The sequence below is a fragment of the Trachymyrmex cornetzi genome, unplaced genomic scaffold (genome assembly GCF_001594075.2).
Source record: "Trachymyrmex cornetzi isolate Tcor2-1 unplaced genomic scaffold, Tcor1.1 scaffold210, whole genome shotgun sequence".
Classification (NCBI taxonomy): domain Eukaryota; kingdom Metazoa; phylum Arthropoda; class Insecta; order Hymenoptera; family Formicidae; genus Trachymyrmex; species Trachymyrmex cornetzi.
The window spans coordinates 506,731-523,505 of NW_017296742.1; the positions used below are offsets into that span (position 1 = coordinate 506,731).

General features: G+C 32.9%; 5 protein-coding genes across 8 annotated transcripts; 2 read left to right on the plus strand and 3 right to left on the minus strand.

Annotated features, from left to right (window-relative positions):
• Nucleotides 1-1,436: 1,436 nt before the first annotated feature.
• On the minus strand, nucleotides 1,437-4,793 carry LOC108759978 (KDEL motif-containing protein 1). The gene is made up of 8 exons (XM_018505726.1): nucleotides 4,632-4,793; nucleotides 3,884-4,119; nucleotides 3,377-3,588; nucleotides 3,107-3,318; nucleotides 2,794-3,038; nucleotides 2,489-2,723; nucleotides 1,851-2,150; nucleotides 1,437-1,772 (listed from the first exon to the last, which is right to left on the minus strand). Exons 2-8 carry the CDS (start codon nucleotides 4,045-4,047, stop codon nucleotides 1,653-1,655), a joined length of 1,488 nt encoding a protein of 495 aa, XP_018361228.1. The 5' UTR covers nucleotides 4,048-4,119; nucleotides 4,632-4,793; the 3' UTR covers nucleotides 1,437-1,652.
• A 752-nt stretch (nucleotides 4,794-5,545) lies between these two features.
• On the minus strand, nucleotides 5,546-8,014 carry Sec6 (Exocyst complex component Sec6). Its single transcript, XM_018505720.1, has one exon. The coding sequence runs from the start codon at nucleotides 7,894-7,896 to the stop codon at nucleotides 5,638-5,640; it is 2,259 nt and encodes a 752-aa protein (XP_018361222.1). The 5' UTR covers nucleotides 7,897-8,014; the 3' UTR covers nucleotides 5,546-5,637.
• Nucleotides 8,015-8,197: 183 nt separating this feature from the next.
• Nucleotides 8,198-9,761, plus strand: mRpL27 (mitochondrial ribosomal protein L27). The gene is made up of 4 exons (XM_018505774.1): nucleotides 8,198-8,282; nucleotides 8,382-8,463; nucleotides 9,237-9,406; nucleotides 9,482-9,761. Exons 2-4 carry the CDS (start codon nucleotides 8,382-8,384, stop codon nucleotides 9,683-9,685), a joined length of 456 nt encoding a protein of 151 aa, XP_018361276.1. The 5' UTR covers nucleotides 8,198-8,282; the 3' UTR covers nucleotides 9,686-9,761.
• A 21-nt stretch (nucleotides 9,762-9,782) lies between these two features.
• On the minus strand, nucleotides 9,783-12,771 carry Tsen34 (tRNA splicing endonuclease subunit 34). Of its 2 annotated transcripts, none has more exons than XM_018505770.1 (6): nucleotides 12,494-12,771; nucleotides 11,368-11,710; nucleotides 11,020-11,291; nucleotides 10,732-10,942; nucleotides 10,513-10,674; nucleotides 9,783-10,333 (listed from the first exon to the last, which is right to left on the minus strand). In XM_018505770.1, exons 2-6 carry the CDS (start codon nucleotides 11,432-11,434, stop codon nucleotides 10,128-10,130), a joined length of 918 nt encoding a protein of 305 aa, XP_018361272.1. In that variant the 5' UTR covers nucleotides 11,435-11,710; nucleotides 12,494-12,771; the 3' UTR covers nucleotides 9,783-10,127. The 2 variants fall into 2 exon arrangements, with proteins under 2 accessions (XP_018361272.1, XP_018361270.1); XM_018505768.1 differs by lacking the exon at nucleotides 12,494-12,771 and adding an exon at nucleotides 11,922-11,995.
• On the plus strand, nucleotides 12,435-15,746 carry Mtl (Rac family small GTPase Mtl). Of its 3 annotated transcripts, XM_018505773.1 has the most exons (5): nucleotides 12,435-12,514; nucleotides 13,131-13,256; nucleotides 13,730-14,066; nucleotides 14,184-14,347; nucleotides 14,466-15,746. In XM_018505773.1, the coding sequence occupies exons 2-4, from the start codon at nucleotides 13,141-13,143 to the stop codon at nucleotides 14,316-14,318; spliced, it is 588 nt and encodes a 195-aa protein (XP_018361275.1). In that variant the 5' UTR covers nucleotides 12,435-12,514; nucleotides 13,131-13,140; the 3' UTR covers nucleotides 14,319-14,347; nucleotides 14,466-15,746. The 3 variants fall into 3 exon arrangements, with proteins under 3 accessions (XP_018361275.1, XP_018361273.1, XP_018361274.1); XM_018505771.1 differs by having other exon boundaries at nucleotides 14,184-15,746; XM_018505772.1 differs by lacking the exon at nucleotides 12,435-12,514 and adding an exon at nucleotides 12,790-12,853 and having other exon boundaries at nucleotides 14,184-15,746.
• Nucleotides 15,747-16,775: the final 1,029 nt, after the last annotated feature.

Consider the following 16,775-nt stretch of genomic DNA (forward strand, 5'->3'; position numbering starts at 1 on the left):
CCGCCTGCAGGACAAGGATATCCACAATATCCACCACGACCACCTGGTGGCCATATGCCTCCTCCACCTGGACCACAAGGACCTCCTCCACCTAATCAATATGGAGGTTACGGTTATCAACCACCCACACAATAAATACATCAATAACTCCCAAATTTACATAAAATTTAAATTATTACGGATATTGAAAATATTTTTGTTTACATTTTTAGTTACTTTACTGTATGAGTACGTACTTTCATAATGTTTGTAAAATCACAATATTTATTTAGATATTATGAATATATTATATAATATTCATAATATTTAAAAATTTTGAATATATGAACATTTTAGAAGATTCAACAAAGAATTTTTTGAATTATTTTGAAGAGGTGAAAAAACGAAGAGATTCTAATGACCCTTGATAGTATGGATGAGGCACCAAATTGTACATAGTACGGTTAAAAAAGGGTTAAAAAAGAATTATGTAAAGAATTTAATTTAATTTAATCTTATGCATTAGATTGATAATAAGAAAAAATTTAGGACAAAATTATATATAAATTATAGATGATGTTCCATGAAAGGATTACTAGTTGGATCTACATTGTTTACAATTCTTTTAACAATCTTCAGTATTTATATACATACATTTTTCCATATGTGGTGATATAAATAATTTATGTATAATTTTGTATTACGTTATGTTCGTATATACTACGTCAGAGTAGCAAATTTTATTATTATTATTATTATTATTAAATATAGATCTCGATGAAATAAATATGCCAAAATATTCCAAATGGCTTTTAACTCTTGTGGCGAAACTTCTAATACGAAAAGCATAAATTATAGCACATAAGAACACTTAGATTTTTGTATAATTTGTTTTATTTTTACAAATTAGAAAATAGTATAGATATTTGTCATATACTTATTTTATTAAATTTCTTCATTAAATTTTTTATATTTACTTTTGCTATTTTGCTTATATTAAAGATGATAAAAATTCTATTTTTATCACAAATATATGTGTAATTTTTTATTAAGCATAAACAAATTGAAAGTCAAAGAATTATGTAACTATATATGCAATGGTACAAATACCATATAGGAGTATATATGAATGTTTATTCTTTATTTATACTGCTCTTAATTGATAAGAAAATATTTAATTTCCGAAATGAATATGAATATAAATTTTCCATATTAAATATTATTTGCAGTAGAATTCGCGATACAATTGAAGAGAGAATATCACAAATCTCGCCACGCCTTGTATTTATCCCATAAATATTTTTCGAAAAAGATGTTGATAATTGTACAAATGACGTATCTTATTCAAGTTCTTGCGACATAACGTTAGATTAAATAAACAAAAAATATATTAAATGATATATATAGAAAAATAGCTGACAGGTTGTATAATACAATCATTGTAAAAGAGAAGATTATTAAATATTAGACAACTATGTTATTTTTCAAGTTCAGGCTTATGTTTCTTTTTATTTTTGACATAAGCAATTAGCTATAAAATCTTAGTAAACAGATTGTGCATTTTTGTGCACCCATAATAGATGATACATGTATGGTAATGTGAATATGTTAAATTTTCATTATATAAATAAATCATATTATAGAAAAAAAATGTTAAAAAAAGATGTTCAAAACTACAATTCCTCTCGAAGGTTTGAATTCTTAAAATGACACTGACAAGAATGACTAGGTTGTGGTACTTCTTCCATGTTATTTAATACTTCAACTTTACTCTTTAAGCGTTTACTCCATTCCTAAAATATAAAAAATTATATTATTTGACAAAGATATATACCCAAGAAAAATATATAAAATAAAACTTTTTCCCATACATGAAATAAAACTGTATAGTAACATAATATATCACGTGGTAATAAATTATCCCTGGTAAATTGTCTGGCAGATTTAACAATTCTCAATCCATCCTCATCATGCTCCTTTGCCCACATAATCTTTTCGACAAGGTCTGACAGATCACTTTTCACAGGTACATAATGTAATCCAGATGTAAGATCTTTATAAAAAAATTCATAATACTTGGATTCTTGCTTAAACACCAAAGAATCTCCAGCAAGTAAATATGGGAATCGATAAGCTGCTACTGTGCCATCAATATTCAATTGATATTTGTACTATGAAAAAAAAAATCAATATAAAAAAACTGCCAATGTGAATAAAATTTTATTTTTTCCTAATAATAAATGTTACTTAATGTTACATATTATCTATATTTTTTAAAGCTTGTATGTAGCACAATTTCAAAGTTGTATCTTGAAGAACAAAAAAAAATTCGATGATATCACAGAATGCGATTTAAATTTTATGGACAGGCTTTGTGTTTATATCAGATGACACGAGATTAGGATAATGTAATTACAATATTTCTAAAAGTATATGTAACTTCGAAAATGTTCATTGAATTTGTTTTATTATTAGCTCTATTTATTTACAGGAAGACTGTTATATTTACCTTAAAAAAATTAAAAAATGACACATGATTTTGTGCAGGTCCGTATTTATCTATTTCGTCCCTAAAGAAGAAGAAATTAGTAATGGACACATTGAAGAGTTCCGGATGTTTTCTTGAAATATCTATTAAATCAAGGCGTTCCCTTCTGGCATCACGTCCACGCCAAAATAATTGCTCAGTCTTATACTCCCATGGCAGTCCATTACCTTGTACGGAGAGTGTGTCTAACATTACCCTGTATTTTGGCATATCATTGCAAATAAAACAATAACTTAAATTATTAGTATTATTGAAGCATGTTATACCTTCCCATCGCTTCCAGAGATGATTCTGTGATATCGTATGTAGGCATAACAATATCTTTCGTACTTTCAGATCCGCACCATGAAAAAATAGGATAAAACGGTCCCGAATCAGGAACAAGTGGCCAGTCGCCCAAATTCACGAAGAATTCAATGTCTGGTAGCATCACTTTGCGTGTGAGTGATAGCAATATAGCATCCATAAATATTTTGAAGCCAACATATTGGCCGTAACATTGTCTGTAAATCTAGTTTAATCTAGAGTCAACATTTATGAACAATCATAAATTATAAATCGGCATAAAATGATATTTACTCTGTTAGATTTCAATACATAATGACAAATGCTGACACTGGTTGGTCGATCATATCTTTTGATAATGCTTTGACGTATTTTATCAAAGTCAATATTTGAAAATGAAGACAAATCATGATGTATTTGAGTGTAATTTTGTTGACACTGATAATGATCCAACCAGTTAGTGATTGATGGATTCGGACAGTAACATTCTTCCTCATAAACAGGACCTAAAAACAGTTTTTGTTAGATTATGTAAAATTCTAAGATAAACAAAGATACTTATACCTTTGATCTCTAAATGGGGTACTAGTAACTCTTTTCCTTTGATTTTTACTTTAATTTTAACATTAAAACAGGTATTAAAAACTTTATAGCGCATAATAAAACTTCCATCTTTACAGTCAAAGATTTGAGTCCATATGCGGCATGATGCACCATTAAGGGATTGTCCATATACTTGCCCAGCGATTATGTTCTCACCAGGAGATTTTGTTAAACTAGAAATATAATATAATATAATATAACACTATCCTACACACTATGCATTAAATAACTTATAGAAATATTATTTGCACATGATTTATAATTTGCCTTCAGAAGTTGAAATCATTTCAGCTAATTAATCTCTATTCAGCTTTCATTATTATGCGATATATATTGTGTAAATCTCAGAATATTATATAAAAATAATTCCTTCTTGGGTTTTTTTCAATAAATACTGTCTATCATTTTCATAAATCTTGAATATTCTTATTTTATTATCGATTTTTAAAATTGTTTGACAATACTAACTTTCTTCCATGCGAATCAACCAGTTGCAAAAAGAAATATCTTGCACGCATGGTAACTTCTGCTGGTTTCAGTCCTGGGCCCCAAATAATTGTTTTCAGTGGATCTATGTCAGTGTTTCTTGCTCCCGTGCATATAAGCAACACTAAGAATGTTTCCAGCCTCATATTTGTTGCAAATATTTAGGCAAATACAGTAATGTATATTCTCTCGCCTTAGTTAACACAGTATCTTTGCTACTGAAAAAAAAATTGATAATTTGTTTTTTTTCTAAAAAGTGATCATAACTTTTAATTGATGACAATTTTAGAATTCTTCATATATTTAGGAATTTTTATACACACTTCAAAAATTTTTAGAATTCCTGTATAATTTAAAAATTTATAGATTTTTTCAAAATTTTTATACAAATTGATATCTTTTTCAAAAGTGCTGAAAAGAATCTAATTTTTTCTCTGGAATTCTTTATATATCGTGTGAATTCTGAAATATTATACGATTTCTTATTCTATATAATTTCCGAAGAAAACTTATGAAATCTGGAAAAGTTTAAGGTATTTTTTTAGAAATCTTCATAAATTTAAAATTTGAAAAATTTTTGAAAATAAAATATAAGAATTTTTTACTGAGAAAAGGTTATGATCATATTTTCCTGTGAAATTGACATTTTAATTCCATATGCACAAAGACAGGTCTTAATACAATAATTCATTACACCATCGTGCTTATTTTTTTCGAACTTATTACTTACCTGAAGTCCTAAATGTAAACAACTATTTGAATTGTTGTTTTGCAACTATCAAAAGTTCTCTTCGATAAGATAGGATTATTCCTTTAGATCTAAAGTATAATCCAATTAGCGCGAAGGAAACTTCCAACAGTTGCAAACGTAAACAATCTGCTAAAACAACCATTTATCGTAATTTCGTAATCAATAACTGTCAATAGAATCGACTGATCAATCCGCCCTTGACAATTAAAAATATAGTTAAAAAGTTCTTCATATTTATTTATACAATTTCTATTCGATATTTTTACGAAATTCCTTGAAATTCAATAATTTATTGCATACTTTTATATAGCGCTAAACGAGAAAATTATAAATTACAAATAATTAAACAATATCACGAAATTACTTCTGACAGATTTTTATTTTTGCACGCGATCTCAGAATAATGCTTAGCTGTTACACGAATGAATCGTTGGATATGACAGTTTTAGGTTAGCAGAAAAGAAAATTTGCTGGCAAACTATGGCTAATACTGGAGTAACACATTTTTTAAATTTAAAAACTTTTCATATTTTATGTATTGTATATATTATATTCATATAATACACCAATGAATATTATACAATTTAGTTTCGATCGGGTTATACTCTTACATAAATATTTTACATAAATAAAGTGTTGAGTTTTTATATGTATAAATCGTAGAATTAACTATATATAATTAAATATCAACAAATTTGTACAAATATTGGTTTTTAATTTATCTATTGATCAATTGCATTATGAACAAATGTAGCTTTTATAGAGTAAAGTTTCATTTGCGCATAGTGTGATTAATTATTCAATCGATGAATTAAAATACTTATATTATATCGTAATATAAGTATTTTAATTCATCGATTGAATAATCATTATATTACATTGTTCACTTGTATAAAAGAAACATTTGATTTACAAGAATGGCGTGGCGCTACATAGAAGAACCGTTTGTGTTCCATATTTTTGCCTCGTACAAATTCTTCCAATCTCAAGGCTTCCAGCCGAGGAAGCTGTCTTGTATAATTATCTGCTTGAATATGCTATTTGTTATAGATTGTACGGGCTTCCGATTTCGTTGAGCCTCCATGATGTACGAGACCTTTCCTCGAGCTTCCGCTCGCGATATGTCGCCCCTCAAGCCGAGCAATCTGATGAGATGATCCTCCGTCATATCGGGATACTTCTCGACTAACGAGTGTAAATCGAGAGAGAGTATCTCCGCGTCCTCGCATCTCAGTACTTCAGCGAGACGTTTTATTATCTCAAATGGCGAATTGAAGTTCCCGACCTTTGGCGCGATTCTGTCAAAGAAATTCTTCAGTTTGTCCGCCTCCGTCATTATCTTTGATGTACATGTTAGGCACTCGTCGTAGGTCTTTAGGGAGATCTTCCTCTGTAACATCGCGGATATGTAACGCTTTGCGATGAGATTTTGCGCCTCAGTGATAACGTACTCGAAGTTCTTGGGGCTCAGGTGATTATAATCCTGAAAGTAATCCTCCAAAGTGACGCAGATGGTCTCCACCGGAATGGGCGACGATAGCCACTTGGGCGTGATTAAATCCTGGAAGTGCAACTCCAGATCCAGGAAAGATTCTTGCAGTAAAATAGCTGCGGCTTCGTTTCTTAGGTATTGATAATTCGCCAAGAGACTCTCGACTTTCACTGTGATGTCACCGGTAGTATTGGGCACCCAGTAAAGCTGCTTCATCTGCTGCGCCAACTCAGTAAACTGTATGCAATTATTAACTATCGTGATCATATGATGAGTGAAGTAAGGTACCTGGCTTCTGTCTTCAAAATGCTTTGTTTTAAATTCTAGTATTGCTTGTCTATACATAGATCCATACTTGATCACCTGCTCAATACACAGAATCAAAGCTTGTGCCGTCAAGTCAGAGCTGATGGTTTTTGCAACTTGAAGATTTTGATCGATCATTTGGAATATGATAACCGGAGCGGCGGTGTGGTAATATAGTTCCTGGGTGCTGCTGTCAGGCAGGATACCACTCCTCCAATCAAGCTTCTCTGTTTCCAGTGTTTTTCTCATCCAATCCTCATAATTCTGACACATATTTCGCAAATACTTTTCTTGAAGATCGTTTATCATCTCAGGACTAAGCAGTGGACCTATATCAGACGTATCAATGTTTAATTCAGAATGTTGCATCAACTCTGGCCCTGTATAAGTATTCATAATCCATGCCAATAGAGAAACATATTCGTTTCCTTCCAGTCCACCGGCAATTATGTCCTTTAAGTGCTGGGACAGACTTGTATGATACATTTTAACAAAAGTCCTTATTATATTGTACGAGGGTGGAAAGCAAGGTTCGCACAGAGTTTTAACCACGCTCAAATCCTCAAGGATCAGAAGTCTCGTAAGTTCCAGATATCTTACAAGCCACATTTTGTTGTCAGCCCTCTCCTCCACCTGAGTTCCCTCGATTCTGTTGGCAACTAATTTTTCCAGCACCTTCATCGCCATCTCCTTCCATCTCTTGGGTCTACCTGGCGCCATAAATCCACTCTGCTTGTGCCTTTGAATGGCAAACTGATCTGCTTTTTCCTCCCTCTCTATAATTCTCAAAGGTGTCACTATGACAGTAGATTCCTTCCTGACTGTGTTCAAAGTACGACCCAACACTAGTCTTATTTGCTTCTCCATAAGCTGTGAAAGCATTTCCACGTCCTCGAAATAAGCCTTCAGCATAACTGTGTCGGCTGGCGATTGATTCGGCAATTTATGAAGCTCGTACAACAATTCATCCCTGGAAGTTTCGAGATCCATTAGACTCTGATGTGCATGCAACAGCTTACCTTCGTTTATCCACTGTTTCGTTCTCTCCACGCTCTCGGGGACAGTGAATATATGCTTCAGGTTTTCCTTCGCAATGACGTATTGAGAATAACGCATGTTCTCCTCCTGTACTGCCTGCAGCCTGGAGCTGAGCTTCAGAACTGAGCTGAACAGCTGGTTAATATGGTCCAGGTCATCCTTGGTAGTGGCGATAGCTTCCAGGGAGCTCTGCAGCTGCTCGAAGCCAACCCTGACTCCGTCCAATTGACTTTGCATCGCGGTTTTCAGCATGGTCTCGACGGAGGCCTTCTTCCTGGCGATCCGCCGTTTGTACATGTCAATCTTTTCCAGCTGACCCGGTCGCTGCAGGAGGTTCGCAACATACTTCGTGCCCCTGGCAACCGCCTCTTCCTCCAGCTTCTGCAGATCTTCCGCGTTCGTCGTCATTTTCAACAATTGTACTCAGTACCAGCCAACTATCGGAACTCTGGATCTCAAGAAGAAGATCTCAAATATCCGTACAATGACAGCATAGTGACACTGACAACTAAATGACAATCGAATCAGATCGAATCATCCTTTAGGAATATTTCATGGAAATGAGGAAACAACTAGAGGAAGATCCACCTGCGGCAAATGGAGTGCCCGCAAATAAAGTGAAATGGAGAAAGAAGCTGATTGGTTGCTCCATGATGCATTGGTGTTCATGACGTGAACGTGACGTAACATGATGATAGAAAGTTTACTTTTCAATAATTGGCAATATTGGCATCCCTGAATTGTTCTGAATTTAGGTTTTTTGTCCAGAATTTCCGATTTGGCAAGATTTTGAGGTTAGTTCATCATTCTGATATAAATGTAATGTGATAATAATATATAATATTTTTAAGACTATATTCAAGAATCAAAAGTAAACGCAAGATCTTTTTTAGATGGCACACTTATCACAATTGGTTTCTCTTGCATTACAAAACGCCCGACAAACTCTAGTATCTTGTAATAATAATAACTTGGGTTTGTATATCAATATTACTTTATTAATGTAATTTTTTCACAAAATTGAACATGTACTCGGAGATAACCAAATTTGTCAAAAACAAATTTTGCAAAATGTCTATTGTAAATTTTGTGTGTTGGCAGAATACATCAGTAGAAAAATAATTATAAATACAGAAAGAATTTATTAACAGAACAAGGATACTTTCTATTTGGTGATAGAAGTTGATACAAGTGTCATTTTATCTTTGTTATTCACTGAATGCCAAGAAAGTTACAATGATGTTTTTCTTTGTCATTTAAAGTCTTGTATCTATGATGCTAGGAATCTGTGATCTCAGACGAGAAGGAATTGATTAATCACATTGGTCATGTGACTGTATTATGATTGTTATAATGTGATTCAAACATAATTATTTATGGTAACATGTATTTGTTCAAGTGTCATTTGTTAATTTTTTTCTGTCTGATATTTTAGAGCGATTTCTAGTATTGTGGACACAAGGCTCAAATATCTAGCATCCTATAATTGCTTGAATGTAGAAATCAAGTGTTTCTTACTTTTTAAATAAAATATATTATTTAAACAGTTGATTGACAAAACGACTGATTCTCTGCTTGATTTCTGCAGACAACCTGCATTTTGTTGAGATTGCAATGAGAGACTCATAATGAGCTTAGGATATAATTGATGCTTATTTGTATCTATTCTGTCAAATTGTCACAAACTGTATCATTAAGATTTGCTTATCTACGTATTAAGATTAATGAAACTTATTTATTTTATTTAGTGAAAGTATGTGTCAGACATGCTTCAAAGAAAAGTAGTACTAGTACCAGCAACAAGAGTGGCCATCCTAGACCAAAACACAGAGGATGGAAAATACAGGATGGAGGTTACACATACTCAGGCAAATTATTGGTTACACAGCGAAATCTCAGATTCCATCCAGGTCTTAATGTAAGCGTTAATTACTGTGCTTTCAACATTACAAATTTTTTTTGTGTCATTTTATATATTTTTTTTATTACATAGGTTGGTTTATCAAGAGTTGGATGTTTATTTGCTATAGAACCAGGCAAAGTGGTAGTAACTTGTGAGAAAGTTGATCTCAACTGGGCGCATCCTTGGGTTAAACTCAACTATGCTGGCCGTGAAAATCAAGTTATATATAAGAAACACTTTAATGTTATTCCTAATCCCCAGCATAATAGATTCAAATTAATAGACACAATCTAAATATATCCGTATAAGAAACATGTAAACAGGGGTTCTATTCTTGAAAAAAAACGTATACGAAAATCTAGGGAAATGCTACAATATACGTTACGTATACTATAGTATTTCCCTAGACTTTCGTATACGTTTCTTTTCAAGAATAGAGCCCCAGTTCTTTGAATGTCTTAAAATCTCAATGTTTAATAAATATATTGTAATGCTGTTGACTATAAATGTGGATATCATATAAAATTAGTTATTCTAATCTCTACTAACAGTTTATAATAGAAGTTTCCAAGTTGAAATATAATTAATTTTTTTTAACCTGTAAGTAATGCACATTTCACAATTTTAACATGCATTATATGTAGACATCTATAAAAATCACATCTCGAAAAAAAAACAATGGAAATATCCACAATATCAATCAAATATAAATATTTTCAAATAAAATAATGTTATATCAGCTGTCTCCTAATGCACTACATTCTGTCCACTGAAAAGATTGATATTTCACTATATCTTCCTCTTCGTGATACGTAGCAAACACCAATGTTTTTCTAACATGACAACTGAGTCTGCACTGAGCAATAACATCCGTGATAGGCATCTCTTCGTCCGCGCGTTTACATTGTATGATATATTGTGAATGAAACATTATTGGATCACCTGTGAACAAAAAAATTTATAATGTAGTTGCAGTTTGCATGTTAATCCTGAGATAAGCACAGTTAGAAATAGCAAAATACATGTTTTTGGATAGATTGAACTCTGTTATTCCTTGTTCCTATTGCTTGTGCTTTTCAATTATATCTCATTCTTTAGAATTATAGTGGAACAAATTGTACCTGGATATACCAGAAAGTCGCCACCGAATTTTTCTCCACTAGTGATATAATATTGCCTTTCCCAAAGATCTTTATATACCTTATACTTAAGTTGCTGATCAGATGTAAGCGGATATTTCCATTCCACTATTTTTACATCATCTTTATTAGACCATGGATATGCTAACATATAAGTGAATGATCAGATCATGAACAAATATATAATTAAATTTTTTGTACCTGTATGTATTTGAACGAGTGCATCACTTTTTTTCAGTTTGGGCAACTTAGCCAATTCTTCTTCAAGCAAACTTTCAGTATCGATTTCAATGTTATCCAAGGCTTCCTGCATTTTCTTATCCAATGGTTTCCTCGTATTCTTTTTGCTTGTATGCAAGCCTAACATCTTGCGTTTTTTTCCTTCTATAATCTTGTCCATCACAGAGGTAATCTAAAGGAAACATTTATCATATTCTATTACAAAATCTTTATAGTCCTTTAAATGTAAATATCTATACAAGTAACTACCTGTTTCTTTCTGTTGTCTTTTAGACAGTTTCCTTGCTCCAGAAACAGTTTATTTCTGTATTCCTGAAATTTTTGACTTAATGATTCATCTGGCTGTGTCTTTAGACTCGTACATTCTATGAGGCAAGCGATTTTCTTTTCAAGCAATAAAGTAACTTCTTCTGGCAATAAAAGCAATGGGAGACCTAAAAATATTTCTTGTCTAGTTAATTTTGGGGAAGAGCCCACTAATTCTCCGATTATTCTGTGATCCCGTCGAAGCTTCAGCCAATCTATAATAAAAACAAACATCGAATTAAAAAAATTATAACAGATAATTATGTATGTCGATAAAGTAATGCTGTTTACCATCGGCATTCCAGATAAAAGTGTTATTTCGTGAAGAAATAAGATAAACAACATTCATCACACTCATGATTCCTTTAATTTATTGCAGCAATTATGTTTTAGAGAAAAAAATGTATTCTTATTATTATCAGAATATCTGTGATTCGTCCATGAATCAGTGTTTTTGTTTGAAACTAAGCGCTCTTGCAATTTATTCGTTATTTAAACTTTTATTTTCCAAGGCGCTCAATATCAGTTTATCTCGGGTTTTGTTTTTCTTTAAATCGATTTCTATTTTTCTATCCACAGGACTATCATTCTCCACTTGAGGCTTCTTAGGTCGTGTAACTGCACTATTATATTTCTTAAATAAATATATCCAAAATTACATACAGAAAATAGAGTAATAAGTAATAGATATTTACTATAGAGGAATAGATATTTAATCTAGGCTTAAAATCATTCACAAAAATATCAATAGTCTTGATTCCGCAAAAACGAAAGAAACAAGAATTGTCGCAGCAATAAGAAGAGACAGGCGAGGGGAAAAAAAAATTCAACCGCAAGGAACAAACCAATAGTATTCATGAGGAATCTCGCGTAATTCAGAGATAGAGTGAATGACTGAATGAAAACTCGACGAACGCAGCCCAAGGCGATGTCACGGAATCGTTCGTCCCTTAAGTCGAACGTGGCCATTGGCCGATTCTTCCATGCGTCCCTCGCGCTGGCACGCCCGATTGGTCGACCGCTGCGTACACGCGTGCCGTGCACACACTTTCGCGAGAACTCTTCGGGACGGGTTTTTAACCTCCGCAGACGCGATGTGCACCGCTCGCAAGGACAGTATTGCGGCCTGTCACTTCCCCGAACAATAAGCTTCACGGAAAGGTGGGGTAGGAAGAGCGGCGGGAGGCGGGAGTGTGAGGCGACCGTCGAACATCTGTCACTGTGCGAGCTGGTGCGAGCAGTGTGCCACCCAGCCGGTTCCGTTTCAGTTCAAGTCCCCCGAAAAACCGCGACACACTGTCATGGCACCCGCTTTTGTGATTTTTTGAGACGCAACGCACGGCCGCGCGCACTCAAGCTCGCATCCCCGCAGTCGTCGCGCACGACGATTTCTAGACGGATATAAGCGGAAACCCACCCTCTTCCCTCGTGCCACACGGTGAGTGCGGATTTTCGTCTGGCCGGCCCAGCCTTGTTTACTTGCCGCGCGCGTGCAACGGCGCGGTCCTAGGACTTCTAGGGCGAGCCCTTCGGTACGAAGGAGCGCGCTCGAATCTCATATGAATTCGTTTCCGGGATATCCGCGCTTCGATTACGTGAGACGAAGTGAAAGTGGATCCACCGTGAATTCTCGTAGACATCGCAGGCGGCCCCTAACGAAAAATTGACGCTTTGTATTTGTTGGTTTTACGCGATTGCCACCACACTTGTCTCTTGCGTCTCTTATTGAATATAGATTATGTAAATTAAGGACGGAATTTCGTATTAAGTATACCGCGTGTGTATTGATTCTCTGTATATTTATTATATGTATTTGTATTTATTGTATTTTTAATCGTGAATTATGGGTGTTTGTGTACGTCTTGAAAATCGCTGACTGAAATTGCTATTCATATTTCTCATTTTATTAATAACGTCAGTGTGACATATTGTTACATATGTGATATTTCAGGACTCAATATAATGAAATATTTAAATATGATACGATAGATTAAACATTGTTGTATAATTAGATTCAGTAATGACGCTAATGATGTTTACGTATCTTTTTGTAGATAATAAATCATGAGCTCAGGTAGACCAATAAAATGTGTAGTGGTAGGAGATGGAACAGTAGGAAAGACCTGCATGCTGATATCGTATACGACAGACAGTTTTCCTGGAGAGTATGTACCTACCGTGTAAGTATATTTCTATTTATGTTATCAAGTTTGTATGTCTGTTCTCTTTGCTGAGAAATCTTCTGTTTCTACATAACCCATTAAAAGGACACTTTATAGCATAGTTTTTGCTTAGTTTCTCTTTCTTAGACCAATCAAATGAAGTGGCTAATAATAGTAACAGAGCAGAAGATACCTAACTGCTATGTACAGGAAGTAATTCATTTCCAGTCATCTTTTGGTTACTTCCTGTCCTGTAGATTCTGACAAATCTATTTTTGTTGAGCTTCATTTCATTCAGCAATATCTTTATTGGTTCACAGGCTCATTACAGTTAAGATATAAGCAGTGAATAAAATTTCTTTTTATTTTTAACTGATATTGAAATGTTGAATAAGATGCCTAATAAATAGTGATAAACAAATTAAAAGCAAATTGAAAAATCTAACATTAAATGTATGTTAAATCTCTAATGTTTGGGTTATATTTAATAGGTTTGACAACTATTCTGCACCAATGGTTGTCGATGGTATTCCAGTTAGTCTAGGGCTATGGGACACAGCAGGGCAAGAAGACTACGACAGATTGCGTCCTCTCTCCTATCCTCAGACAGATGTATTTCTCATTTGTTTCTCAGTAACGAGCCCTTCATCATTTGAAAATGTTACCAGTAAATGGTACCCTGAAATAAAACACCACTGCCCAGATGCACCAATGATACTCGTTGGAACTAAAATAGATTTACGAGATGACCGTGAAACGCTTACTGCCTTAGCTGAACAGGGCCTTAGTGCTATTAAGCGTGAGCAGGGACAGAAGTTGGCAAACAAGGTATGTAGAAATAAACTATTCCCTACTTTGTGTGTATATATAATTTTTCTTTATATCTTTCTGTCTTTTTATATAATTCAGAATAGTTCAATATTAATAATGTAATGTTTGTTATAGATTCGTGCGGTGAAATATATGGAGTGTTCTGCGCTGACGCAGCGTGGACTAAAGCAAGTATTTGACGAGGCAGTACGCGCCGTTTTAAGACCTGAACCGCAAAAACGTCGACAAAGAAGATGCATTATGTTATAAACGATGGAAGGAATTGAAGGGATTCATAGGTATACACATATAATAAAGCAACAGATCAAAATGAATTTGATCATGCAAAGAAAAAATATGAATGTTTTAAAGAGAAGATGAATAGTACATGCATTTTAACGAATTATTCTCTGGCAGCTATAAAATATTATCATATTACGGAAAGAGTACAATTTAAAACTTACTGGTCTTAACGTGAGTCGTGATGTTACTTCATGACCAGAAAGTTTAGACAACGAGAAAGTAAGAAGAAAAAAGGATAGAATAAATATTTAGCAGCATTTGCAGGGGAGGAAGTTTACAAGTTACAAGCTTGCAGATGTCTTTCCTTAAACTTGCATTTACATATATTTGCATAATGATAAAAGGATATGTGACTATAGTAACGTACAGTCAATAGTTTAGTGGAAAACCGCTCATAACATTTTTTTTCTATAAGAGAATCTGTTAATTAATATTGCAGTCCTGCAAATCGAATACAGTGTAAATGTGCTGTGATGATTAAAAGCATTAAGTACCGAAGCTTTACTTATCAGGGCTGCCAGATTTTTGACTTTTTTACATTTACAATAGTAGGAACATTGATTTTAGTACATATGAATCGAGGTAGCTGTCATAACAATCATATGCTGAAAAGTTTTACGAGATGTAAAACTAGCATTGTAGAATCATTTAAACATGCAGTGCCATAGCAACAAAAAATCAAATTTTACAAGCACTTTTAATCAATCAGTTTTAGACAATATATATATTTTACTAACAAATACAGAGATTTAAAAAAAATAATTAGAAAAATTGGAATGTGTAATGATTCTTTAGAAGCAGCATGTTTGTCCTTCCATTTTTTTCGGGCATTTAACACTTATTTTTATGAATACTTCCAATAAGAAATGTATGGTATGCATACAGAATACTGCCATAAACTAACACGAAAATTTCATAGTATTCCTAATATTAGAGAAAGGAAAATCGCGATAATCTCGTGTAATAGTTACACAATTGAATTTGATAGCGATGCACACGAAACATTTGTTATTTAGAATTGTAACATGTCTGTGTGTTAAAAAGAGTAATAAACCGTTGTAACGGATGTAACGAAGTAGTGCAGCGAAAAACCAGGATTTGAAAAAATTAAGTCGTTTGATGTTTGCCCTATATTACTAAAAAATCTCATTGACTTTGATCTTTGACCCTTTTATAGACTCATATTTTGCCTCGGTGGAGCTAGTGTTTGTATCAGGTATCTATTGCCGAAAATGGAGTTTGAACAAGTTAAGCTATTTTTTAGAAATTTTGCAGACAGACGAAGGGATAGATGGACGGACGGTCGGACCAACACTGTGAAATTATAAAGTAGTTACGCTGCGCTACCTAAAAATATATTGCGTATGTGCATTAATATTTATTTCATTTTGATAAATTAAAAACGGAAAATATCGTAATATGATTTTATATATGTGTATTGCAGGAGCTTAATATAATTTTCTATTTTATTAATGTAATGTTTTCTGTTTGTGCTTGTAACGGGATTTTAATATTATACAAGTTTTTGCATTGATGCAATTTGATTTATTAATATTATTCGAATTCACGTAATCTGAATATTCTTTATAAAAATAATAATCAAAAGAAATGTGTAACAGTTGATAATAACACAAAACGCTGATAACAAATACAGCAATGCAGAATCCACCTAAATTGAAATATATAAATATAGCACAATGTATTTTCTTAAATACCATAGTATATCTCACTCTCTTCCATTTATTTGTATGAAATTTGTTTACATAAAAATTACGGAAAAACTAGTACGATGATTTAGGAAGATAGATATCTTGTACAAATAAGTATTGCTATAAAGTTAAGCTCATATCATTGTCTCTAATTCATTATTTTATTAATCGGTTAATTGCGATTGTACTTTTTTAAAATAGACTTTTTTCTATTTATGTTTTACTAAAAAAAATCGGGTTTTATCGATACGGATATAAATGCTCTCTAACTCAATGATAAACCAATAAAATGGATATTATCCTTGTGATCATACTATTTTTTTATATTTAAAAACTTAGGGTATAGAAAAGATAGGACCTTTGTGCCATATGCTTTTCATTTGTACATTAAATATCAAACATGAAATTAAACTTTACATTTGAAACAAATTCCAAATAATTCATAATATTTCGAAATTAAATCGAAAGAAATTCATTTAATATCAGAGTGACTGAGAATGGATAATTATTTTAAAAAATAATTTTACATCTTATTTTTAAAAGAAAAATAATTTAATAAAGCAATGAAAAGTATAGATTTTGCTGTTACAATTTCCATCATTAATATTAATTAGTTTGCAAAAACAAATTTTATAGTTGCATAAAAAAGCTTAGCGATCAGTGATTGGCTGTTCTAGTCTCAAAATGCTATAAAAAGCAAAAGGCATATTACAGT